General features: G+C 39.3%; 6 protein-coding genes and 1 non-coding gene across 11 annotated transcripts; 2 read left to right on the top strand and 5 right to left on the bottom strand.

Moving 5' to 3' along the window:
- Positions 1 to 2,996: 2,996 nt before the first annotated feature.
- LOC132198445 (uncharacterized) lies at positions 2,997 to 6,809 on the bottom strand. The gene is made up of 4 exons (XM_059622510.1): positions 6,578 to 6,809; positions 6,164 to 6,229; positions 5,352 to 5,529; positions 2,997 to 3,050 (listed from the first exon to the last, which is right to left on the bottom strand). The coding sequence occupies exons 1-4, from the start codon at positions 6,595 to 6,597 to the stop codon at positions 2,997 to 2,999; spliced, it is 318 nt and encodes a 105-aa protein (XP_059478493.1). The 5' UTR covers positions 6,598 to 6,809.
- Positions 4,911 to 4,983, bottom strand: Trnar-ucg (transfer RNA arginine (anticodon UCG)). Its single transcript has one exon. It is a non-coding gene; the product is annotated as a tRNA-Arg (tRNA).
- A 1,409-nt stretch (positions 6,810 to 8,218) lies between the features above and the next one.
- LOC132197119 (eEF1A lysine and N-terminal methyltransferase homolog) lies at positions 8,219 to 11,012 on the top strand. The gene is made up of 9 exons (XM_059620200.1): positions 8,219 to 8,423; positions 8,472 to 8,594; positions 8,682 to 8,898; positions 8,953 to 9,198; positions 9,409 to 9,686; positions 9,741 to 10,026; positions 10,084 to 10,335; positions 10,387 to 10,651; positions 10,701 to 11,012. The coding sequence occupies exons 1-9, from the start codon at positions 8,332 to 8,334 to the stop codon at positions 10,970 to 10,972; spliced, it is 2,031 nt and encodes a 676-aa protein (XP_059476183.1). The 5' UTR covers positions 8,219 to 8,331; the 3' UTR covers positions 10,973 to 11,012.
- A 30-nt stretch (positions 11,013 to 11,042) lies between these two features.
- LOC132197120 (uncharacterized) lies at positions 11,043 to 14,782 on the bottom strand. Its single transcript, XM_059620201.1, has 13 exons — positions 14,506 to 14,782; positions 13,892 to 14,093; positions 13,596 to 13,838; positions 13,445 to 13,540; positions 13,237 to 13,386; positions 13,088 to 13,183; positions 12,885 to 13,034; positions 12,680 to 12,828; positions 12,527 to 12,625; positions 12,368 to 12,471; positions 12,096 to 12,316; positions 11,774 to 11,964; positions 11,043 to 11,722 (listed from the first exon to the last, which is right to left on the bottom strand). Exons 2-13 carry the CDS (start codon positions 14,039 to 14,041, stop codon positions 11,533 to 11,535), a joined length of 1,839 nt encoding a protein of 612 aa, XP_059476184.1. The 5' UTR covers positions 14,042 to 14,093; positions 14,506 to 14,782; the 3' UTR covers positions 11,043 to 11,532.
- A 1,491-nt stretch (positions 14,783 to 16,273) lies between these two features.
- Positions 16,274 to 21,848, bottom strand: LOC132197279 (RNA-binding protein FXR1). 5 transcript variants are annotated; one of them, XM_059620468.1, is made up of 12 exons: positions 21,721 to 21,848; positions 20,785 to 20,837; positions 20,567 to 20,729; positions 20,349 to 20,515; positions 20,070 to 20,163; positions 19,877 to 20,019; positions 19,665 to 19,830; positions 19,360 to 19,608; positions 19,136 to 19,248; positions 18,904 to 19,082; positions 17,876 to 18,426; positions 16,274 to 17,607 (listed from the first exon to the last, which is right to left on the bottom strand). In XM_059620468.1, exons 1-12 carry the CDS (start codon positions 21,769 to 21,771, stop codon positions 17,536 to 17,538), a joined length of 2,001 nt encoding a protein of 666 aa, XP_059476451.1. In that variant the 5' UTR covers positions 21,772 to 21,848; the 3' UTR covers positions 16,274 to 17,535. The 5 variants fall into 5 exon arrangements, with proteins under 5 accessions (XP_059476451.1, XP_059476450.1, XP_059476449.1 ...); XM_059620467.1 differs by having other exon boundaries at positions 17,876 to 18,420; positions 18,904 to 19,091; positions 21,721 to 21,847; XM_059620466.1 differs by having other exon boundaries at positions 18,904 to 19,091; positions 21,721 to 21,847.
- A 77-nt stretch (positions 21,849 to 21,925) lies between these two features.
- Positions 21,926 to 24,433, top strand: LOC132197281 (protein RFT1 homolog). Its single transcript, XM_059620473.1, has 6 exons — positions 21,926 to 21,957; positions 22,140 to 22,264; positions 22,328 to 22,468; positions 22,535 to 22,880; positions 22,932 to 23,386; positions 23,473 to 24,433. Exons 3-6 carry the CDS (start codon positions 22,362 to 22,364, stop codon positions 24,164 to 24,166), a joined length of 1,602 nt encoding a protein of 533 aa, XP_059476456.1. The 5' UTR covers positions 21,926 to 21,957; positions 22,140 to 22,264; positions 22,328 to 22,361; the 3' UTR covers positions 24,167 to 24,433.
- Positions 24,434 to 24,474: 41 nt separating this feature from the next.
- On the bottom strand, positions 24,475 to 25,397 carry LOC132197286 (U6 snRNA-associated Sm-like protein LSm8). The gene is made up of 4 exons (XM_059620481.1): positions 25,089 to 25,397; positions 24,966 to 25,006; positions 24,762 to 24,889; positions 24,475 to 24,708 (listed from the first exon to the last, which is right to left on the bottom strand). Exons 1-4 carry the CDS (start codon positions 25,117 to 25,119, stop codon positions 24,618 to 24,620), a joined length of 291 nt encoding a protein of 96 aa, XP_059476464.1. The 5' UTR covers positions 25,120 to 25,397; the 3' UTR covers positions 24,475 to 24,617.
- Positions 25,398 to 25,408: the final 11 nt, after the last annotated feature.

Here is a 25,408-nt window from a genome sequence, read left to right on the forward strand (position 1 = left end):
TTTTATTTATTTTTCGAAAACATCAAACGTGGCGATCCCAATTAGAAGCGAGTTTTTATTTCCAAGTCTAAATGACAAAAAGCCACTTTCTTGATTGCGCGAATGAACCGAGCCGGCAGTTGGTTGGGCAAACACGCAATTATTCTCTCGCTCGTTTGATATCGTTTGTGCTGATAATTATACGCGAGAGCGCAAAGCAAAAGATCTCGCAATTAGCAAAAACGCACCGCCCGAGATAAGCAAATATGATGATCAAGGCAAATATATAAAAAATGGACCATTCTCCGCACCGACACTAATTGGTGCAAATAAAACAAAACTTGCTTTTTGTCTGCTCTTCAAAATTTGACGCGCAACGTGCAAGAAAAATCAATTAGGGATATATTGTATAATTAAAATAAAATGACCAGAGGAATAAAATATAATTGAAACTACTTTTGTCAGTAAAACATTTTTTTTTAAATCATGTCAATAAATTTTCCAAAATAATATATACATTTTCTTATTTTGCAAGGAGAGATGCAAAAAAGTGTTATATAACCTTAAGAAACGTAAGCTAATTTTTTTTTCTTCAAAATAAGTAAATTGTTTAGCAGGCAATTTTTCAAAACATAAGTTGACTTAACTTTATTCATAGCCTTGAATATATTCAATATCATCATAAAATTTTAGTTTATTCATTATGCAAGTTTGGTTTTGAAATTTAAAGCTGGGGATGCAAGATGCGCAGATGAGTTTTTTCCCGCGAATGAATTTTCGACACACACCGACACACGTGCGTATGCCGCGACTTTTTAATTTGTCAAAATTGGCATCAAAGGAGAAACTCGAGAGAAACAAAAAGAGAGGAAAGGCGCGCGTGCATTTCATTTTGCTGGCGCTTTGTGCTCTCATTTCATTTATTCCGGCGGGCCCAAATGCAGAACAAGCAGCGGCAAAAATTAGCTTTGGTAAATTAAGCACAGCATTCTTTTAATTTTCTCTCTCTGTGCTCTCGGCTGCTCCACGTGTATGTGGATAATTAACTTTCAGCAGCAAGAGAATAAAAAGGGGTTGTCGGCGGAGGCAGCGCGCAAGGGTGGGGCTTAATGAAATACATGCAGGGCGTGCTTAGTGCTCCTGTGTGTATTAACTCGGGGCAAAAGTGGGCAGAAACACACAACTGACCGCTGCAGCGTTGAGCAAAGATTAAAAAAGTGTTCATTTGCATACACGTACGGAGTGGGGTGGGGTGAGGGGGGGGGCGATGAAAGAAATTTTTTAATAAAGGTCAGCACTTGTGTGTGCTTTACGAGCACCACACCTCAGCTACCTGCCCTGCCTGCGCTTCATTTGGCCGGGGAAATTCATTACGATCGTCATTACCATGCAGGGCCCACCAAATATATAATATGTACAGCCACACTTTTTTTTTTAATTCGTGGGCGTTAAATTAGCACCGCCTGCATTATGTTGCCACTTACATCCTCGGGGGTTGTTTTGCCCCAAATTTAAATTTGTGCCCTCCATCCTGGTAAAAAATGTTGAATTAAAACATAAATTAAAATTCTTATCAAGTACAAAATTAATTTTATTTTCAATCGGCATAATTTCTTTTTTTGATCCAACGATAGAATTAAACAAACAAACAGACTGCTCCCTAAGATGAAAGCTACATTTTAGGCTCAAATTTTATGTTTAATAAAAAAGTTGTTCTTTTCATCCAATGTGTTCTTTTTTTCCTAATTCTCTAGTTGTAAAATGACAAAGCAAGCTTAGATTTTTAAATTATTAGTGATTTTACCTTAATTTAAATATCTAAGAAAAATGATTGAAATGTAATTCTTTCAAGTTTGCTGAAAACATTCTCCTGTTTGTATTATTTCAAAAAAGGATTCTTTGAAAAAATTAAAAAATCTGGTTTCCACGCCTTTGTTAAATTCGTTAATGAATTTAATACAAAGTTTCTAAATAATTAAAATCTATAAGCCATGCTCCTCAGAGAACCTTTTTTAGTCGTTAATGAATTTGACCCTTTTGCAGAACGGTTTATTTCTATAGTTTGATTGATAATTGTATGTTTTGCGCCGATTCAGGATTGACGCACAGAATGAATGTGTGGCGCGGTTTTACGCGAGATCTCGGCGGGGCACGAAGTCGCTCCGTGACTTCAATGCCAATTTGCTAATCAATCCGACTTGTTACTTGAATTCCCAATAATGAACCTCCCTTCAGTGCAATCACCCCTCCCTGCCCGTGTGTGAATGCGTGCGCCCGTTTTCTCGCAGGCAGATGAAGCGAAGCCAAATTTCCAATCCCTCTCATCAATCACCATTTGTTGTAGGAGCTGAGCACGGACCCGCTTTTTACTTTCCATTATTTTTACAAACGAACTGATATTCACGGCCAGCTCCAATTTATTTTTCCACAGTTTTGCTTTCACGTGGCTTTCCTGAAATTTCCAAAGAAAAATATGTGGACTAAAGATAAAAAAGAATCGCGATTGTTTATTTAAAACCAATTCGTATGAAATTTTTCACTGTCAGATAATAATGCCCGCTTATACATATAATAACAAAAATATGCCAGAAGCCAATTGCGTGTGACTAGGGAGAAATGCTCTTAAATTACAAAAATTTCACTTTCAATGTCTGAAAGAAATTTACATCAAGATTATAAAACAACCGACTACAGAGAGTCCAGTATTTGAAATCACATTCGCTCAATAACGATTTGAAACAGCAAGCACTTATTAATGACAAATTTCTTTAAGCTTGGCACTATTGGTTCATAATAATTTCTGCTTTTCGTTTCTGTCGTGAAGAATTTAATTTGCTTGAAAGAAAATTTTAATTTTTACTGCAGTATTATTAAATGTTTGAAATTTTAGGCATTATATAAACAGGATTAAAGTTTTTTTTTGCAGAATTTCCAAAATTTATTATTGAATGGAGCCGACTCTGCTTTTCTCTTAAGATCCAAATATCAACACTTGGTAGCTTTAAAAATTTGTTTTTTTAGAGATTCTCAATGTCATCATCGCCGTAGAAACTATCATCAATGAACAGCGCCTACATAACTAGATTCAAAATTTGAAAAGGCATAAAAAAAAAATACACCAAAATAAGAATTTAATTTAAATATTTTAACACTAAAATGCATACAAATTAATTTCGTCTCCCTGTCAATGAAATGGCAAAAAGGACCTTTTTTAAATTATATGTTTTCATAGAAAACTTCTATGTTTGCGCCTGTGGTTCGCCTGCACTCCACCTGCTGGACATCATTGTTACACAGGTTGCATACTTTAACATAGATTTAATGGTGTGTTTTGTGATTTCAAGTTGGACCTACTTTAAATGTTTGGACTATTCATTTTCACGGTTTGTTTAAACTGAAGTTGATTTTAATCATAAAAATCAACATCAATTTTACAGTTTTCGACGTAACATTTTTAATTATATCCATCAAAAGAAACATGTTTTATTATTATTATTATGAATAATAAACAAATCTTTTGGCAAGCCGAAGGGAAGAAACCCGCGAAAATTTGCATTTCTGGCGAGAGCTTTGGGCTGGAAAGAGAAAACGAGTGAAAGGGTGGCTAATTGGCCGTTGCTGATGAACGGGCGCAAGTCAAAGAAGAGTGTCTTTTGCTTCAATTAATTAATGCAGAGCAGAGAGATTGCAGTTGATTAAATCCGGGGCCGCGTGTAATTATTAATTAGCGATAATTATCAGTTTCCAAATAGATACTCTCTTTTAGCATTTTGTGCGGGGAACTGGCTCAGAGTACAGAGTGTGCACACTTAATTTAGCAGTCGTCGGCAAACAGAGTCGTGCGGAATGCATAATTAATTTCTCTCGCCTCAATTACTCGCGCTCATTAAAACTCGCGAGACCAAATTTGCGACGAAAAGAGAGACTGCGTAGGTGCGTGCGTGTGTATTTTCCCGCTCCACTCTTAATTATGTGCGCTCATGTGTGGGATTATCGTTTTCGGATTTGTTAATTTGCACACGGTTAGACGCTTCTTTTGACTCGATTGAGCATTTTCGAGTTGGTCAGCTCGGCGGCGGAGGCGGCCACGCACGCCACACAGAGAGAGAAAGGGGAAAACGGTGTTTGAACAGAATCTCGCTCGCGACAATGCAAATACGACGCAAAAGATACCGAGCAGGGAGACTAATGGAATGTAAACAATTAAGCGCGAGGAAAAGCGATAAATTTCAGAGGCGCGTTCAAGTGAAGGGGAGGCACTATTATTGCAAGCTGCATGCACGCCAAAAACTTATGCACCTAGTCGCAGACCTTGCACAGGCGGGACCTTCTTAAATTTGGGCCTCATTTTTGGTAATTTTTGCATCTGTAGTAGAAAAAAATTCCGAGTTGTTTAAGCTGGTTTAATAGACTCAATTTTAGAGGAAGAATCATTCAAATCGAGGGCTATGAAAGTCAATCTTCACAATTTTTTAGAATAATTATGCTCTTATTGAACTTATTTTCAAACTTTGCAATTTTCACATGCAACATCAAATTTGATAGAGAGTATAAACTCAACACCCCTTGAATAAGGTAACATTTTTTTTAGACGATATTAAAGAAAATCACACAATTTGTTATAAATTGTAGCTTGAAATATTTTTCTCTCCTCTCCAATAAAAAATTATTTTTATTTTCGCGTGAAGATAAATAAAAATAATGACTTTATATTGAAAGTCTAATTATACAAAATTCTAAATTCAATAAATAAAGAAAAAGTACATTTTTTTGGAATTAAAAAATCTTTTTTTGATTGCAGCAAAAATACCACCCTCAATAGCTAAATAATGGAAATCTCTGCTCAAAAAGTATCAAGGTTGATTTGCAAAACGTTTTAACTCCCAATGGTAGCTTTAAAGGGTTGATAGTTTTGCTGCAAAAGGGTTTTTCGACCGTGACAGGACTCGAACCTGCAATCTTCGGATCCGAAGTCCGACGCCTTATCCATTAGGCCACACGGTCTACATTGCACATGAGCCCTTCCGAAAGCTTGTAGTGCGCATGGGAAACACCACTTGCAACTTGCCGCATCACACTACTGATCACACGCCCAGACTAACGGATCGAAGCTGCGCGCACCACACCAAACGATATAATTCCTTCTCAAATAATTCATAGAAATTGTCATCAATTAAAAAACTTAACTTTAACAAATAATAATAAATTGCAAAATTTAATCTGCTACATAGCTATTTCAAAATTTAATTTTTTTTCTGCCAGTCCCTTATCCCCAAGGTGATCCTGGCTCATGGGCAGTGATCATTTGAATTTAATTACGAGACAAATGAAAAAAATTAATTTCACAAGGAAAATTTTAACTTTGTACTCACCATAGTCGGCGTACTCAAGGGTGGCCAGGTTGCCATTTTGCTGGACTGAACACAGTGGTAGGTCTTGGCCATCACCTTGGCGGCTACGGGACCCATGGCTGGGAGGTCCTTCCACTGGCGCCCCATCATAGAGAGGATGGGCTGGAGCAAATGCGGGGCGGCCGCCATCAAACCTGAACTAACAAGGGACAAATGTTCAAAATTCATTTTTTCCAATCCAAAAATAGATTCAATCGAGTCTCGACTTTCACCATACTAAATAAATACAAATTTAGCCGCAACTTTCCTACATTTCAAAAGGTTTTGTTAATATTGAATCAATTCAATTTACTATTGGTTTGACCCTATAGTTGCACAATCGTTTTTAATTTTATACTAAAATTTCAAATGAGAAAGAGTTGAAGTGGGCAAAAACTGCATTAAAATATTACTACAAAAAATTATTGTTTTTCTTTGTTTTAGAGTATCAATCACTATCAAATGATGGAAAAACTCTTTTTTAAATTTCAACACACAGAGAGCATGGATAAAAAAAGTAAAAATCATTCACTATCTGTGTTCCGATTCCTCAAAAAGGGTTGAGAAATTTTTTGATCGGACTGTAGCTGTCATAGCTGTGCTCATTTCTCTCTTCTGTAACAAAAGTAAAATAAAAAGGGCGGTTTATTAGTGGGAATAACAACGATGGTGTTTGAAAAACAGGGAATGAACCTCATCAGCTCGGCCTGGATTTTCCCTAGAGAAAAAAAAATACCAAAGGCCTTCACGCGCAGGGGCTCTCTGCCTTGTCTCACTTTTGAAACGGTCAAAACCTTCTGAGCGTCATTCGTTTCTTGATAAAATAACCATAGATTACAGAAATTACAACTTCACGGCTCCTGAAACAAAACATGTGAAACGGAGATTTTAGATTTTATTACGCCAATCTGACGCCGCATAAATAAAATGAAAATTATTCACGTCTCATGAACAACGCCAGAGAGTTTTGAAATAAAAATTCTCCATTCAATAAAAAATAAATCATCAATATCCCAAGTTAATCTCCGGAAATTTGCAAATAAGAAACAGATTTGAATACACTCATAAAAATCCAGATAATAAGCGAAAAACAAACTTGAATCAATTTTTTATGTCATGCCGACTCAGCTTTGATTACGCGGTACAAAAACGATCGCGATTCCGCGATTCAGATGGCCGAATGGCTGATAAAATCAAGATTTTCTCACCTATGAAACAATGATTCCATTGCGTTGATAGCCAAGATCGATGGATTGTCGACAAAGTTCAGCTCAAAAGAACCAATTCTCCAGATAGTCTGGATTCACGTCGGCAAGACGACGCTCGCAAACGCTACAATATCATGGCCTACTTGGTTCCAATATCTTTCTGAGCCAAATGAGCAATTGAGCAGAAAAAAGCTACAGAATTCGTCTTTTCTGCTCGGTCTTGACAAGTTCAAAGGTGTTCAAAGTTCAAAGGAGAGTGAACGCTGTCGCTGTAGGGGAGAGAAGAGGAGACTCTTTTTACACCCCTCCGCTCATGCGCTCTTTTTGCGGCTTCCGCTTTTGTTTTGAGCGTGTTTGGAAAACATTTTGAAATTAATAAATAAAAAATTATTTAAATTCCTCAAGATATAAGAATTAAAAAAACAATCCCACTTAAATTCAATTTTCAACCAGAAGAAGTAAAATTAATCAAGATTTTGTCAAGGTTGATTTTTCCTTCCGCTTGTATATTTTAGCTCTGTTTATCTGTATTGTATTGTATTTTGTATAATTCTCGTAATATTGCTTAAGCAATTGTGGTCATGCATCATACAGGTTTAACAGGAAAGGTACAAATATATATTCGCTCATCCCTCTGATTCTCTTTATAACAAAATTGATGAGGCGGCTATTTGCGAGAGCGAGGCGGTCGGGTGTGTGTGGAGATATTTGATTGCATTTGAGCCGACAGTTTGTGTGTGTAATCAATCAGTATGTGAGTTGATGAGTACGACGAGCCTTTCAATATTTTAATAATGCCTGGGCTGGCGTGTTTATTGGGGGTGGAATCCTTTCATGTTGGCCGTGCGCGACGAGCGAAAATTAAATTTCCCCACAATGGAGAGAGAGGAGAGGGCTGAACACACGGCGCTGCGGCAACCGAGCCTGCTTTTTATCGAAGGGAGAGTATAATTAATGTAGCTCCATTGTCTCTTTCTCTCTTTCGGCTGGAATGCATTAGGAGAGCGTTTTAAAAATTGATCCGGCTGTGTGCGCGCCAGAGAGAACACGAATTAAACTGAGGATTTTGTCCCAAAACAATATGCGTCGGGGATAATCTTTTTGAGTACTGCGGGGCTGTAGCCAAACAAGTTTGAACAAAATAATTAACAAAATTGAACATGTGGATTGGAAAAAATTAATCCACTATCCACTTTATTACAAACATTATAAATTTTTATATAATTTTTTCTGCAATATTTCATCTTTCTCCCATTTTACTCTAAAATCAGCTAAAATTAAAATTTATCACGGTTTTGGGCAACTCCTGTTCTAAGGGATGATTTTTTGACTACTCACGCAAGAGGAATTACATACATAATATGCATGTTATCAATTGAAATCAATTTTCAATTTCTTCTAAAACCGGTTCTTACCTCTTTATGTCTTACTCTTACAATTATTATAGTTAAAATGTTAAAAAGTGTTTTATTATTTTTTTTTTACTTAATACCAGTTTATTATGAAATACAAATTTTTACAAATTTCAACAAATTTAGCTTAGCTAACTTATTTTTACAATTTTTTTTAAACAATTAGTAAGAATTCTCGCAATACGATTGGCTGCGAGCTAGAAAAGGTCAACCGACGACGCCCCCTTAAATGCGAATACACAAACACGCCTTCACTAAAGCAGCACGCGATTTTCTGACTAGTACTGCGTCTCGCCGGTTGTTGGATAATAATTATCTTCCTAATTCGGGTCCTTATTGAAAATGAACCTCCTCCCGAAGGCCAAGGCTGAATTCTCCGAGACCTCGTACTGGGAGAACTTTTTCAAAAAGCGAGGAACAAAAGCTTTCGATTGGTAACATCCATTATTATTATTGCTTTAAATTGAACAAATTATTCAAAGGTATGGCGAGTACCCTGAGCTGTGCAACCTGATTCATAAGTACATCAAACCGAAGGACGACATTCTCGTCGTTGGCTGCGGCAACTCAACTTTGAGCGCCAGCATGTACGATGTTGGCTATAGGTTTGTACATAGGCAAAATTCATATTTTTTAATTCAAATACAATATAATGTCTATAATTATCGATAATTATATTAAATTTCACTCAGGAGCATGACGAACATTGACACAAGCTCGGTGGTCATCAGACAAATGCGAGACACGCATTCCAAGACTAGACCAGGCCTGGTTTTTGAACAGAAGGACGCCATGGACACTGGTTACGCCGACAGCCACTTCAGCGTCGTCCTGGACAAAGGAACGTTGGACGCCCTCATGCCGGACAGTGAGGAGTCCACCCTTACGCAAATCAATCGATTCTTTAAGGCAATCTTCAACTGAGACAGAATTAATCCAATTTTAAGAGGATAATCTTTATAGGAAATTGACCGAGTCCTTCGAGTTGGAGGGCGTTACATTTGTGTGAGTCTACTGCAGCCGCACATTCTGCACCACCTGATGCAAAGGTTCCCCGTCCAGGCACCTGAAGGTTTTGGGTGGCCTCTGAGGATTTGTCTTTGTCCAGAGGCGAGTGCTGCCAACGCCCAATCGTCTGGTGGTGGCCTTTCAATGCCAGTTTTCTTTGTCGTTTGCACCAAGTTCAAAGCAATACCAGGAATGAAAAGCGTAAGTATTATTATTATTATTTTTTTTTAAATTGTACTTCTTTATTCTTTGTAAGATTATCATTTTAAATAATCCAAATTTGGCACAGTTGATAAATTCCCAACCTGACCAAAGTCCACTTAAAGTTAAATTTCATTTAAAAAAAATAAATTTAAAATAATTATAATGCAACAGATTACTTTCAGTTAGTTTGAGTTAATTTTTTTATAGATAACAGAAATCAGTCTTTCTGACCAACACATAATGAGAACGGAACCGGATGAGATCAAAGAGCAAATCGTCTCTCTGCACCAGGCAGCCCTGGTGGCCTGGAAACTGAGGACACAGAAACAGGTGCCTGGCGGGGAAGAGAACAAAGACGACCTGAGCATCCACCTTCACAGACTTGGGGATGAGAAGCCGAGATTTACCCTCAGAATTGTGGATAGACCTACCTCAAATAAAGGTGCAGCTCACAAATTTGCAGCTTTTGTTGTTCCGCAAGGAAGGTGAGTTGAAAATGAAATTTTGTTTTTATTATAATTTCCCTTTATGAATTTTAGGGAGACGGAATATTTATTCTCTTCGGCTGAGGGACAAAAGCAGCTAATCAGCATGACAGGGGCAGACAGATTGATTCTTGTCTTTCTGCACCGAGGACAAGCATACGAAAGTGTGAACAGCATCAGAGAAGAACTTGCGTCCAGCATTGTCCAGTTAGCCCCTCAAGGGATGCCTCCAAACACACAGATTCCATTTTTATCCTGTGGAGACGATATGGGTCACAGAGAAGTCATTTACGAAGGGCACAGTGAATTTTCGGGAGATTTTGTTGTTGAAGATGTTGTGGTAAGTTTTCCTTCCATTAGTAAAATATACAGTTATCTTTGTAACAATGTATTTCAGTGCGACGGAGGAGAAACCTTCAGAAAACTGGTGTTTCTGTCCAACCAGGGCGTAGTTCAATCTGAGGCTCTTTTGAAAAATTTGAGAAACAGATCAAAAAATGTCAACTTGTCCGTCGACACCTCTTACCTTGCCTGTGATCACCACCGACTGATGACCCTAGGATTAGCTCTCTACGAAAAGCCAGAAGTGCTTGTGATTGGCCTTGGGGGAGGGGGTCTTTGCTCCTTCATCAATAGATGCTTTCAAAGTGTAAGAAGGTTTTGGTCCAGTATGTTTTTTTCTATATATAATTTTGATTAGTGCCATTTGACGGCTGTCGAGATTGACCCAGCAATGCTTATGGTGGCCCAAAAGTATTTTAACCTCACCCAGAGTGAAAGGTCTAAAGTTCAAATTGGGGACGGGCTTCAGTTCATCAAGGATGCTGCCTTGAGTGGCCAAAAGTTTGATGCAGTTTTGTTTGATGTTGACAATAAGGACACATCTATTGGTATGAGTTGTCCGCCAAAAGAATTTGTTACGATGGAAGTTCTCCAAAAAGTTGAAAGTATCCTCTGTGAAAATGGTAAACTCTGAAATTTTTTTCTTTTTAAAATTAAATCACCTTGTTTTAGGCGTTTTTATATTGAATTTGGTGTGCAGAGATCCAACACTCAAGATCAAGACTATGAAGGATTTGGTCGTGTGCTTCAAATCTGTGGCTTCTATTCCTTTAGAAGACGAAGTGAATGATGTTGTATTCTGCTCAACTAGGAAAACACCCGAGGATCTGGAAAAGTGGATAAAAGAGTCTGCAAAAAAGGCCAACGCCCTTGCTAAGAAATCGAAAGTTAAAGACGAGCTCTTAGACATTGGAAAACTTTTCAAAAGCTTAACTTTGATGTAACAATTTATAATAAAATTTATACAAATTTCACAAACTTGTTTCATGTTCAGGACCATAAAAAGTATAAAGATTGAGTATAGTTATTTTTTTATTCTTTGCCTACATCTGTTAAATTAACATTGAAGAATATTAATAGTTCAGTTCAAAATTGAATCATTTGCGCATAATTTTTTACTAATATACCTGGCTTTAGATTTTCCTTAAATATTCACACATTCGACTATCACATCAGTTAAAATTAACACTTCCTACACAGTTTTTTCTTTCTTCTAAAATTCTGTACAAGAAATGCTTATTTAAATAAATTCCTTCGCAAATTAACGCAATCCAGGATTCACCGCAATTCTTACTTTTAATTCAGTCCTATCATCACCAGTGAACAACAGAAAGATGCACACGTATTTATATCAACATCAAAGGTTTTTTCCTCTCTTTTCAACATTTAAACCTTGAAACTTTGGAGAAAGTTATTTCTAACGTGATATTTTGCCTCCTGTTTTGAAACATACGTCAAAGTCAAGAACACCAAAAATCCAAATTGACACACACGCGCCGTCTCTCTACTGTTTGCTGCTGAGCAGAGCAGAACTGGCCGACTGCAAATTGACTGTGATCGTCTCGCTGATTGTGTTGACGGCCAGGTTGCTGCTCACGCTGGACGTCGGGGACTGGGACGGCGTTTGGCCCACAATGCTCAAAGCTGACACCCTCGCACGTTCATATGCGGTTGCCGTGTTCAGTCCCAAAAATCTGGTTGATATTTTATATTTAATTGAGCCTATGCCTGGCAGAGAGTTTTACCTTATTCCTATGTAACAGACCAGAAGGGCGCCTCCAATGGCTAGAAGTCTAATAAAGGGCTCGGTGAAGAACTGCACCAGAACCCAGGCCACAGCAACACTGATGCACATCGCTGTGACAATGGCAGAGGTCTGGAGCCAGTGGTGCAGAGTGAAGCCTTGTTGCCAGTCCAGATGGGTGCTTTGCTCAACCTGAGAAATTTGTCCACAATTTTCAATTGGAGATGACCGCAAATTTCAATAATCAGAATGTCTAGCTCAAAATTAGAGTTTTAAAATATCCACAAAATCTATACAAACCCTATTAAATAAACAAAAATTACCTGATATGCCGATCCGCAAACTTTGCATTTAAGTTTGTCTGAGGCAGACGCCTTAGGGTCGTCCAGCGCACTCTCAACCAGCCACCGCCTTAGACAATTGTGGTGCACATTGCTGACATCTCCTCTGCACTGACACGGCTTGATCAACGGACCAGCGTCTTTTCTGTCCGGGTCATAGCAAATCCAACAATCGGGACTGTCCTCTCTGTCCGACTCATCACCTGGATAAATGTTGAAATTCATGTAAAAAAAAATATTGAAAGATTGCTTACTGTCCGTTTCTGGTGATTTGTCCTTGTCTGCAGTTGAACTGCTGAAATCAGCCTCAATTTTCATAAGGAGTTTTTTCGGATTCAAAATCCATAGTTGCTCGGGACTGGAATTAACATTTTCAATTATTCAAAGCTTGAAAACAATGAGTGAAAACAAACCTAATGCAATTCCACAGGACACAAGGGAACCACAACACTGCGCCAATTTCCACAATGTGGAACAAAATGTCATGCCAGTTTCGACTTACAAGAGGAACCCTGGAAATTATAAATTTAAGACTTTCATTTATAAAACATGCAAAAAGCGATTACTTTGATTTCCAAAACTCGCTGAGTGTTTCGCTGAAGAGAAAGCCAACAACTATGAAAAGCATGATGGCCTGGGAAACTAAGCCAAGTCGAGACTGGTGCAGCTGAGAAGTGTTGATTTTCCTGTTCATCTGCTCCTGGTTCCTGTTCAGCTGATTTGAATCAAAGTTCACAATTTTGTCAATTAAATTATCCAATTATAAAATACCAATCGGCTGGACGAGGCCCCATCCTCCTCCTTGCTGGTGGACGCCTTCACTTTGGGGCTCTGCTTGTCACTTCCTCTGTTTGTCCACCGGTTGTTGGCTAAAGTCATAGCCACAGAGGCTTCGTGCTCACAGATGAATCCGCCTCGCACCTTATAAAATTTTTTCAATACAGAAAGTATGGGGAAAAAAATAAGTTTATTACCTTAAAGTAGACTTCAACACCGTAGATGAGGAAAAAGACGACAACGATAAATAGCAGAACAGCGTAGCATCCGTTAAAAACATGGACGTAGAAATTCTGGAATTGAATTTTATTTCAGTAAAAAATTTGATTTTTTGTTGCAAACAGACCCTTGCTTCGGCAGTTGGAGCGATCTTGGTTGTCGTTACAAGTTCAATGATGAGGAAAAAATAGGAGATGATGTTGAAAATGACAAATCCTAGGAAGGATTTTGACAGAAACTGTGGTCTCTCACATCGAACGTCCTGCAGATGGAAAACCTGAGGATTTAAATAAAAGTTGTAAATCAAGAATCAAAATTATAAATTCTCATCTAACCTCCGCCCAAAAGCAGACAATCAAAGAGGATCCGGAGAGGAGTAGGGGATAAAAAGCACTCATCATTGTCCTTGGCCAGCCGTTTTCGTCTTCAGTCTAGAAATTATCAAGAAGATAAATTTCATTGTGATTAAGTTAAACCAAAATTTACATTAGGAGAAGTGAAGTAGGCGCCTCGAATGATTGTGGCAAGGAAGACAAGGAAGTAGAGCAGTTTCTGGGTCGTGATTCGGCAGGCCCGCCACAAGGACGGGGTCTTCATTTTCTGGAACTCGGCCGCAATGCACATCACCAGCTGGATGAGGCACACCAGGGCCAGAAAGAAGAAGATCGAGGCGAACGCAGCGTGGTAACTGAAGTTGGGCGTCCGACACACCTCCCCCTCATACTGGATCTACAAACAATTTTTATTTTAATATAATAGATTTTAAATTTTTAATAATGTACCTCGCAGACGCATGTTCCGTTGTGGCACTCGCCATGGCCGGAACAGTTGTCGAGGCAGGCGGACGACGTCTGGTTGCTCCAAGACATCAGGCCAAATTTCACCAACACTGACAGCTGATTATCGGGCGACAGGGACAGCGCCCTGTCCATAATGCTCGAGTTTTGGTCCCAGGTATTTCACTCCAAACGGGACGAGATCAAACTGAAACGATTTATAAATTTTTTTTGGAAAACCACAAAAATTGAAAGTTTTGTTTTTCCTCCGGAAGCACCTGATTAGCAAAAACTGCGCACTTTTCTCCAAAACTCTTAAGAAAAATTATTTCAAATTGCAAATTTCTTTAATTGAATTAATTTATGGAAGCAAACAAAAGAAAATTATTCAAATATTTGCCAAGACATGTGCCAGAACATTTGCGTAAGCTTGAAGGCGCAGTTTTGTATGTTTTAGCTTAAGTGGATTCATAATAAGGACCGATTGCGTTGCGAAACTGCTTATCCTGGCTTTAAATCATAATTCGTATGTAATACTTAAAAATGAAAGACGAAAACTAGGTTATGCCAAAACTCAATAATGAGGAAAAGTGGGGTCTGCGAGGAATCCAAGTACAAACCTGGCAAGCTGGGTCGCAGGGTTTCATCGAAATCTGGACGACATTTTACATGGGAGCAATTATACACCGAGCTCACTACTATCTGCCTGTTGCTGGGGTCTACCTTCGGACGCGACGCGTTCTTCAAACGCGAATCCAAGCAAGGTCGAAGCTCGACCACTGTCAGGGTCCGAGCAAACTCGCAAATCGCACAGGAAATCACTACTTTTCCCCTATTGTGACGAGAGAATCGACCATCGACTGCCAGTCCGCGTCAAAATTCACCGTTCCGTTCGCAATTTTTTGCTCTCCATTCCACCCACCGACCCCGAATTCTTCGTTCCATTGGCATGGCGAACAAAGAGAACCGACCAATCACGAATCAGATTTTTTTCGCACTCTCTGCAATCAACAAGAGCGCGAACATTTGAAAGTTTACAAAATACTCCGCGCCTATTGCCAGTTATGGCATTACAATTGCTTGGCCTTATCTCACTCAAACAGATCTCAGAAATTTAAATCTTGTTTTTAATGCATATTTGAAACGCCTCTTGTGTGTACATAAATCAGCTCAGAATAGAATTGTGCATTTAATGTTGGAGGTTGATTCATTTATTGGTTGTTTGCAATCTATGTATAATCTTCCATACACACCTGCTTTTGGTACTTTGTTATTCGAGAGAGAAATGAAATCGTTTGATATTCCTCCTGATTTTCACAATGCAATTGTTACACTCCCGATTAAATGGAGAAGTCCTCTTCAACAGGACAGGCATGTTTATACTAGAATAATAGTTCATGGATTTCATTATAAATTTTGTGTTAAAAAGGAATATCACTTTGCAAGCAAAGCATGTAAATGTAAATTTTGTTCACAATATTGTAGTCAACACCACTGTTTATTTTGTACTCGATCGCCTTTTTCCTCCCTTGCTCAAATGGCTGATCATCAATATTCCCGCTGAAATACGCCCAAACTGATTGTAATGACTGTCCACCGATAGGTGGTGCGCCTAGTTCTATTTAGTATGTATAGCATGTATGTATTAGTAGTTGTACGCAAACGCGTTTAATAAAAGCATTATTATTATTAGCTTGCCAATGCTGACACACACACATAACGTGCTCTGATGAATCATCCGGAATCATCATACTGCAAAAATTCTCTTTCCACTAAACACAATTTAATTTGGAGATAAAAAATTGTTAGCAAATTCAAACCTTTTCTAATTAAATTATAGGTGACTGTGGCCCACAGAGCTGCTTATTATGTATTGGTAGAAATCTTGTATGTTTATTAGCTTTATCTTAAAAGTTTGAGAATTCCACAGCATAGCAACCACTGGTTTACCATGATTTTGGTGGTACCGTAAATTAATCAAAATTTTTTCCGCGAATTCTATATTTATATTTATTAAGCAAGATATGTGATTTGATAGATATAAGTTTATAAAACAATGATTCGTAGAACGTATAGAATGATGCGTTTATTTGTTGATTAAAAAAAAATGGCGCCAATAATCTGTATTAAAAACTGAATTGTTTTAAAAAATATCAAAATATTTTAATGTGTAAATTTTGAGGAATACTCTTTATTGTCGAATCTTGAAAAAAAAATGTAATATTGAGGATATTTATTTTTTACATGCCAACTTTCTACAATTGAATTCAGAAAAAAATTTGCGTTACGACAATTTCAAATTAATTTTAATGGAAATAGTTGATGATCTTATAAATAATCTTGCTCTTCATTTTTCCTAGAAGGATTACTCAAATTAAAAACCATCAGTTCAAATATTCAGCAACTTTATTTTTATTTACGGTTAATTAATGTGATGAAAGCAGAGATAAACAATTCTGCAGGTAATGTAAACAAAAAATGAAAATTTTCACACCATGAATTGGGGAGTATGAAAGTTCTTTCCTTGATTCTTATTAGGTTGTTTTTGTTTTTTTGATCAGTAGTTCGTTTCAAAATAATGGTAATCAATCGATGACATATTTTTTTTTACAAGCTGCACCCATGGCAAGAAAGGCACAATCTTGCATCATTGAATTTATCGCTTCGGGGCCGATTAAATACAAAATAGTTAGCTTAAGTAGTAAGGAGCAATGTGTGTGTCCGCGATTGAAAACTTAACAATAGAGGTTTACACTTTGAGAATGGTTGGCGATGAAGCACTCTTCCCATCAATTAAAAAATTAATGATCTTCTTTCAAGAATTTCTGGCCTGTCCATGGGCGCAGCAAAATGAAATGATATATAATACTTGGCGGAGACAATAGATAGGGGATTCTTTCATTCTTTTCAAACCAGAATAAATTTTGCTTTTTACAAAAAGGAGAAAAGTTTGATTGGACATCTGCAATTGTTCAAGCAGTTTAGGACTCATATAACTTAGAAAGTATATTTACAATGAATAATGGTCGTACCAGCTTGCACATTTTATTACCTCGGTGAAGGACCCAAATTTTTTCGATACATTCGCCAATTGAACAGATAGATAGAGAGTATTTAGGGAACATCAGGGGGCGGCATTTGAACGTGATTCGCATTCGCGCTTCGTAATTGCCATTTTTAAACAAATGCACATTCGCTCTCGGAACACAAACATTTGGGTCCTCAACGACTTACAGGACTGATAACCACCAAAGATGTAAAATATTTTGCTAGTTTTCTTATATTTTTTTTTAGTTTCTCGTAAGCTGTGTTGGAGCGCGCGCAGTAGATAAGAGAAAAATGCCTAGAACGAAGAGAGACAAAAAGGGAATTAAAATAGACTGGGCGGTGTGTGTGTGTGACCATTTGACCAACCAACTGAATACCAAGAAGCTATTGAGGATCGTATCACAAATTTAGTGCACAAAATAAGGACAACACTCAAAGGTACAGAGCTGCACTATGGACATTGGCAAGTTCTGGTTTTTAATTACACCTCGAAATCGCAACCAATGTAAGTATGTAACTGTACGAGAATGCATGGCTTCTCCCTTTTACTCTCTGGCCACTCTGGCTTGCTAACCACGCAAAGGAAGAGGAATTAATTTACATTAAGAGCTGCCATTCGTGAGGGATGGTGATGAGGGTGCTTTCTGCTGAGGGCCAACTTCTTGTACATTACCCTACAATCAAAACATACATGCAATTAGTTTGGACCGTAATATTTAAATTTTAAATAGCAAAGTGTACAATTGAAAGGCACAAAAAGAATTATCTATGCCCAAAATTAAAAATTGCATGTTTTATTAACTCTTGTTGTATGATAAAAGATACAATTATAAGGAAGCTGTTCAATTCGTTTATTCTCTCACAACAGGTCCAAAATTATTTGAAAAACACATATCAATCAATCTTAAATAAAGCAAAAGAGTAAATTTATTTCAAATTCACCTGGCTGCCTCCAGATACGGGAGAAGCTGCTTTAGCCGGGACTTTCCCTCGCGTTGGTCTCTGAGTTTTGGGAGGTGCAGGCTTGGGTCCTTTGTTGGAAGGCTGGGGGGCGTTGGCGGCAACAAAGTTGTTGCTGGCTGCCGGCTGGCTGCCAGAATCCCAACTGTCAACCCGGCCAGCATCTGGAACTGCATCGGCCCAATTACTCGACTCGGTTGAGCCGCTCGGCTTATCCAATCCCACAGGGCCGCCGCTGGGGACCAGGCCACCCCTTCTTGGGTCACCACGGCCGCGCTGGGGGCCACCTCGCTTGCCTCGGCCGCTTCCACTCTGGCGCGGCGGCCTTGCCTTGGCGCCATCCAGACTGGCTGAATCGACCAGCTTGGCACCTTCGGCCACAGGGCCGCTGGTGGCGCCGCCACTTGGAGGCTGCTTCTGGTCTAGCACCGATTCCTCCTCATCGTTAACTCGCTGTCTTCGGTCACGCATGCCGCGCCGGCCTCGGTCCGAGTAGTGCTCGCGGTTGTCTGAGAAGCAGTAGAAGACTTTCGCTGGAGGTTTAAAGACCTTCGATTTGTCCTTCATGCAAACTTCATTTTTTGATATTTTCAAAACACACCATTGGAAAGAGCAAATAAAAAATAACAAGAAATCCCATTATTTAATGAGAATGCTTTGAAAATCAATTCTCTCAAGCAAACAAAAGTAAAACTTAAAAGACAAACATTGCATTTCAGATTTGAACCAAATCGATAAAATTATCTAATTTTTTAAACAATTTTTATTTCAAAATAAATTTACCATTCTTTATAATTTATTAACCCAAATGAAGCAAAATTTTGAAAGATGTTGATTGTTAGAATCTAATTAGCCATCGAGTTAATCTTGTTAATACTTTATAAAATTGTTAATAAATGCATCATCCGTTCTTGTAAAATAATAACTAAAATAGTGTGCTCGTTGCAACGTTGTGCTTAGGTAAAATACCAAAAAATGATTAACTTATTCGCTCTCGTCAGTTTTCTCACCTGTAGGGTGTTCGTTGATGTGGCTTTTGGAGGGTCCTCCTGGGGTCCGACCGTCTCTGAGTGGAGGGGGGTTGCCTCGGCCGCCCCGCATGCCCCTACCTCGACCACCACGGCCCATGATATTGCCAGAGAATCCGCCTCTTAAACTCCTGTCATCAGATCTGTCTTGTTCAAAGCCCCTGCGAAAACTTCGCTCGCTGTCAAGTATGACAAGCACATACGTTGTTATTACCTTCGGTTCTGTGGATAGAGCTGTAGGCAGTTGAGCTGCTGATCAATGTTCAACTTCTCTTGCCTCAGTTTCTCAAGTTCTTTCAGGTGTGACAGGTGATACTCAAGTAGAACCTAGAATTTTATTAATATTTAAAAAAACAAATAAATTAAAAAACAAAAATACATAAAATCGTTGAATTTTGGGGGCTTAAGCAAGAAAAATTATTTTTAACTTGTGCTCACCTTGGCATTGGCGATGCTCTCAACAGTTCCAACAAATACAAATGGCACCTGACCCTCCTCCCGTGGCTGGCTAGGCTGCGGCTCGTTGTCTCCTTCAATTTTCACACGCACCACACCACTCTTGTCAACAATTTCCTGAATGATGCGCCCACTTTTGCCAATGACCTTGCCCACCAGCAGCCTTGGCACTTTGATACTCTCCTCACCGTACTCGAGCATATTCCGAGCCTTTCGCACACATTCCCTATTCTAAATTCCAGAGACAAATTAGATTCGAATAGAGTAAAGCATAAAGGACTTCTTACTTCACCACAAATCCTAAATGTACATGTGTTTTCTTCTAATTCTATGTTGGTAATACCAGGTAACTTTCTAGCTTGCTGAATATTCACACCGTGAGCTCCTATGGCCAATCCCATGAGATCTTCTCTCACACTAAATTCCTCTGTGAACCTAGAATCAAACATTTTTCTATAAAAACAACTAATCTCTCCTCCTGCTGCTCATGGGATCTTACGTCGCCTTCTCGTGCTGCTTGGTCGACGCTAATTGACGGGCGCTTTCTTCCATGCGCCGCAACAACAGCACACGTTGTGATAGGTTACGGAAATGCATCTCCTGGACCATTGAGCTTAGCCGCTGACTTGCTTCGTTCCTTGTCTGAATTCAAAAGCTTAGTAACTCTAATTTATTATTTCTTAACTACTCACAATAACCCTGAGTACCCCTGCTTCCGGGATGAATTTGACAGAGGAGGCCTTGATCACCTTGAGGAATTCTGAGTGAGCACTCTCCATCTTGGCACTGAAATCAAATCGAATTTGAGTTAGCTACAACAAAGCAGCTAATAATATGACGATAAAGTACTTTAAATTTTAAGAATTTGTTTTCGAGATCACAATTTAAAGAGAATAATTTATTGTTCAATTGGGAATTCGACAGTATTAATATAGCTCTTTAATTTACAATCTTGAAACACAAACGCTTACTCTTCTCGCAGCTCTTCAGGAACAGGGATTTCAAATTTGAAGAAGGTGTGTGCATCAATAGGGCTGTTGGCGTTCCTAGGTCGTAGATCTTCCTCGTTAACAATTTCAGTATAAGCGCTCTCGCCCCAGCCGACGTACTCGACCACAATGAAGCCACCCTTGACCATCTGCAAATTTCAATAGTCAGACAAGCCACTGGTGTAAAAAACTGGCGTCACCTTAATGATGACCTTCCACCAGCCGCACGCCTCTCCAGTCTGCGAACACGAAAAGACCTCGGCCTCCTGGCCTTCGGAAAACTCAGGTCGAATAGCACCTTCTTGCCGGGGAGGAGGAGGCAGGCGGACTTGAGAGAAAGGGAACTTGGACTCTGGTTGCCAGCTGAAGAAAAGAAAGATTAATTTTTTATTAACTCAAATTAGGGATTATTGCTTACTCATCCTCAAAACTGACTTTCACTTCCTCGTCAAAAATGTCAGTCACTCGAGCCTGGAATCAAAAAGGAATTTTAATAGGTTACATAATAATACATTCCGAAACAAAAGGGATCAATTCCCGATGAAAAATACTTTTTACCCTCCATTTTGATCCAGAATTTGTGGAAATTCTGAACTACTGTTCGTTTAAAATTCAGATTTTATTGGGAAAATGCCATTTAAGGGAGTGACTCCTTTAATTTGATTTGGTAGTGAATATGAATACAAATTATTGGTATTCAAAAAGTCAATATTTTATCCTTTTAGCGCAATGGGGTTTTTGATAGCCGGCTGATTCCGAGGAGCGACTTATGAGAGCAATTCGCAGAAAACCTGGACTTGCAGCGGCAAGTAAGGACATTCGTAGCAAGTTGAGCAGGACACGCCCAGTGCATCCGAGGAACATGACCCGTCAACCGGCATTTCAAGAAAGCGGCCGAGGCGATCAACCCGGCCTTCAACTTATCAATCCCCCCGACAAAACCTTTAATTTGCGTGCCAATTTGCGTAGATATTTGAAAAAGAAATAAACAGCAGCCGCACACGGAATCGCATAACAATGAAATTGCCCGCCTAGAGAGGTGTGAGCTGTGGGTGCGAATTCCCACTTTTGCACCACTCCAGCGTCAAATATTTCGAGTTCAGCCGTGAATTCACTAAGGGACGGGGTCACTGGGCCGCTTGGGAGGAGCTGGTGTCCAGTAAAAGTTGATTTGCCGACACAAATAGGCCCGACGGCACTGCGGAATGCAGCAGCCGATCGGCACATGGGGCTTGGCGAGGGTCAAAATTGGCCCGCGAACGGCAACAGCCGACGATAATTTAGCACACCAGCCTAGCTGAAGGTCTTGCGAATGTGCCAGGGTGGAAAGTAGACACGTAATCGGTCTAGTAACCTTATAATAAGCTCCATTATCTCCAAGAACTTCGACTTCGGCGTCCTCCATCTTGAATAATTTTGGTTTTGGTAGCTTCCAAAAAGCATCGCCCTGATACGGATGGCAGATGTCACCACTGGCAAGTACGATGGCTGCGAACAGCGCCAAATATACGACCGCCGGCTGCGGTTGACGTTCGAAACTCTAGGAAGGGGGCGTGTTTGTTTTGGATTTGTCGCGTAGCAGGATTTTTTGGTTTGCGCCGATTATTTACTTACTTATATATTAATTTATAAAATCTCTTTTCATTTGACATCTAAATTTGCAATATACTTTTTATTATGAAAACTCTTTATTTATTTATTATTGTTCCAAAAATTCTGTTGAAAAGAGATATACATTAATCTTTTTAATTTACATATTTGACTTGCTTTCAGAACAAAAATTGGCATTGCGAAATTATTTCAATGCAACAGTAAAACGAAACGACTTCGACGATTCGGATATTTCGGATTCAACACTTTTCATACCTTTTACAAGAAATGGTCTTAAAACTGCTCAGGTGACCTGTCATAAGCGTGTAATGAAGATTTTATATCCCTTTATAAATTTCCTTTTCATACAGTTGAAAGATAAATTTTGAGTATTTAAAAAGAAAAATGGAGCAAAGCCTGTTGACATCTAGTCTTCAGAACATTTCCTTCGGGATTGTTCTTCAAATCATCGTCCGCGTGATCACCTTTCTCAGCAACGCTTGCGTCCTGAGGTAAAACAAAGTTTTATTGTACATAACTTTAAAAAAAAGGACTATACAACTTTAAAATTCTCAAAGGTACATCTCTCCAGATGCCTTGGGTTTGATGAACGTCCGTCTGCTGCTTCTCGAATCAACCATTCTGTTTGTCAGTCGAGAGGCCTTCAGGAAGAGCACCCTGGATGACGTTCGGAACCACAATTGGCCCCTGGTGATCAATTTGATATGGATCACCCTGCCAATTTCAGTTCTGATTTCTGTCGTCTTGGGACATGTGTGGCTGGACATGCTGGAGGCTCCCCCTCCACACCTGCAGAGCCAGTACGTTACAGGGGTGTGGGTGATGGCCTTGAGTTGCATTATTGAGTCTACCTGTGAGGCCCCTTTGCTGGTGGCGAATGCATTCCTCTTCAACAAATTAAAAGTATTTTCCATTTATAAAGATTTAAAAAATAATAATAATAATAAAATTCAGGTTGCGTTAAACCTTCTGCACATAGGGCTGCGCACTCTGGTGTTTCTGCCGCTGGTGCTGTGCAGCCCCTCCAACTCGGTGCATGCCTTTTCTGCCGCGCAGGCCGTTGGCACCCTGACCCTGGTGCTGGGCTACTATGGCTACTTTTACCACTACCTGCGCACCCCCCACAAAGGCTTCCCCTTCAAGAGCATCAGGGACTTCTTGCCTCGGTTTGACCTGCAGCAGTGGATCCATCGTCCTCTGGCCTGGCTCACGTGGAGCCTCTTTAAGACCATGGCCGTCAAACAACTGCTGACCGAAGGGGAGCGCTACGTAATGACCATTTCGGGGGTGTTGTCCCTCACTCAGCAGGGGGTGTACGAGACTGTCAATAATTTGGGTACTCTGCCAGCAAGGCTGCTCTTCAGACCCATTGAAGAGAGCTGCTACTTCTACTTTGCTCAGTTATTCAGGTAAAATATACCATTACTAGTAACACAAAAAAATTTAATTTAACAATCACAATTTTCATATTTTATTATTTTTTTCTCATTTTCAGGAGGGGTGAGCAAGTCTCAAAATTGAACAAAGACCACATGGAAGAAGCCTCAAAGCTTCTTTTCTATGCCATGCGCTGCACCGTGGTGTTCGGACTTACTGTGATGGCTTTTGGATTTTCCTACTCAAGACTCCTCCTCTTCCTGTACGGAGGCGAGTCGCTGGCCACCGACACTGGCACAGTTCTGCTCAGGGCCCATTGCACCGTCATCCTCTTCTTGGCCATCAACGGAATCACTGAGGCCTTCGGCCAATCGGCCATGAGCAAAGAACAACTTTCGTGGTACAACTACTCAATGGTGTTGCTCTCCGTAGCCTTTCTAGTCATCTCATGGGCCCTCACCTACTTGCTAGGCGGCCTGGGCTTTATCCTGGCTAATTGCTGCAACATGGCCACCAGAATCTGTTGCAGTCTCAAGTTCATGTACGAGTTATACGACGGGAGCAAGTGGCAGCCCTTGAAGGGTCTGCTGCCGGGACCTTTGATTGTGACCGCTCTTGCTGTTTCTTTTCTCATCACAAACTTTTCCGAGAGTCTCTACTTTGATGAGAACAAACTTGTTCACTTAATGATCGGCGCCTGTTGTGGCTTATTCAGTGTTGCAGTGTTTTTCTACGAAGAGAAAGAGCTTTTTAAAATCATTTGTGCAAAACTGGGAATTGACAAGAGATTTGCGCATGAGAAAGATGATTAAATGAGATTCGTTGCATGTTTTTAATGAAAAATCTGCCAAACCTTCATTTTATCTAAAATTCGCTTGTGCATTTCATGGGACTTTTGACTTGAATTGACTAATATATCACCAGGGCAGAAATATTTCCTTCTCTTTATGTGCACTCAGGACCAAAAGTTTGGTCAGAACCTAAGACCCTGAACACCGGCTGTGTTGTTACATCCCTATTTTAAATAAATTTAAGTTATAATGACATTCTTTTTTGAATGGAATGGAAAAAATATTTAATTTTTTCTTTTCTTCAAGCCCTACTGTTATTTAAAAAAAAAATGTTTTTCGTTGATTGTTTTAGTTGTTTTCTTTTAATTCTGTAAATGCTTACATAATGGATTATGTATTTGTGGGTTATTTACAATGATGTTGGGCCAATCGAGACGCCAGGGTGAAGTGAATAAAAGACTTCCGAGTGACTTCAGTGCATAACTGCTCCCAGCGGTTCGGCCCTGACAGTTGACAAGTCCAAATTCGAGTCAGCCTCATCGTCAATTTCACCGATTATGGCCCTAATCAAAGAACAGCAACTTACGAAATGATGTGCTTTACAAAAAATTCTTACACATTGTCTCCTCTGATGATGTGCAAACCAAGAGGCACTTCCTCCACACCGGCATTCACGCTGTACACCCTCTCATGGCTTTCGTCCAAAATCAAATTAATTGTCTGGTCAAAACCCTTCAAGGTTCCCTTTAAATCAAGAGATTTGTTATAAATCATGAATATTTATTTACGGATGATTCCCATCCCAATTAATTTCACTTACAACAAAATTTCTTCCATCCTGAGTTATGATTGAAACTGTGTCTGATGAATGCTTTTAAGGAACTATTAGAAAAAAATTTAATAAAAAAAAAATAAAACAATGGAGCATTTTGAAAAAGGATACGGTTCACATAAGAATCGAGACCTGAAGCCATTGTAACAGGGAGGAAAACAAATTGGAATGCAAACGCAGCGATCTCAAAATATAACAAAATAGCGTCTCTTTAAGAACAAAATTTACGGAAAGTACATATGATAGCTGGCAATAAATATGGGCAAAATCTTTTTGTTTGACACCCTGAAATCGAAATAAATAAGGTCAAAGAGCCGTCTGATATCTTTGCAGAAATTTGAGCGTTATTTCGGCGTTGCTGAAAAATGCCGAGCCGACAACAATCCACGCCTCCTTTATGCACCACAAATCAAGGCCACAAATAATATTAT

The sequence above is a fragment of the Neocloeon triangulifer genome, unplaced genomic scaffold (assembly GCF_031216515.1).
Source record: "Neocloeon triangulifer isolate White Clay Creek 2 clone unplaced genomic scaffold, ASM3121651v1 ptg000012l, whole genome shotgun sequence".
In the NCBI taxonomy this organism is placed as follows: domain Eukaryota; kingdom Metazoa; phylum Arthropoda; class Insecta; order Ephemeroptera; family Baetidae; genus Neocloeon; species Neocloeon triangulifer.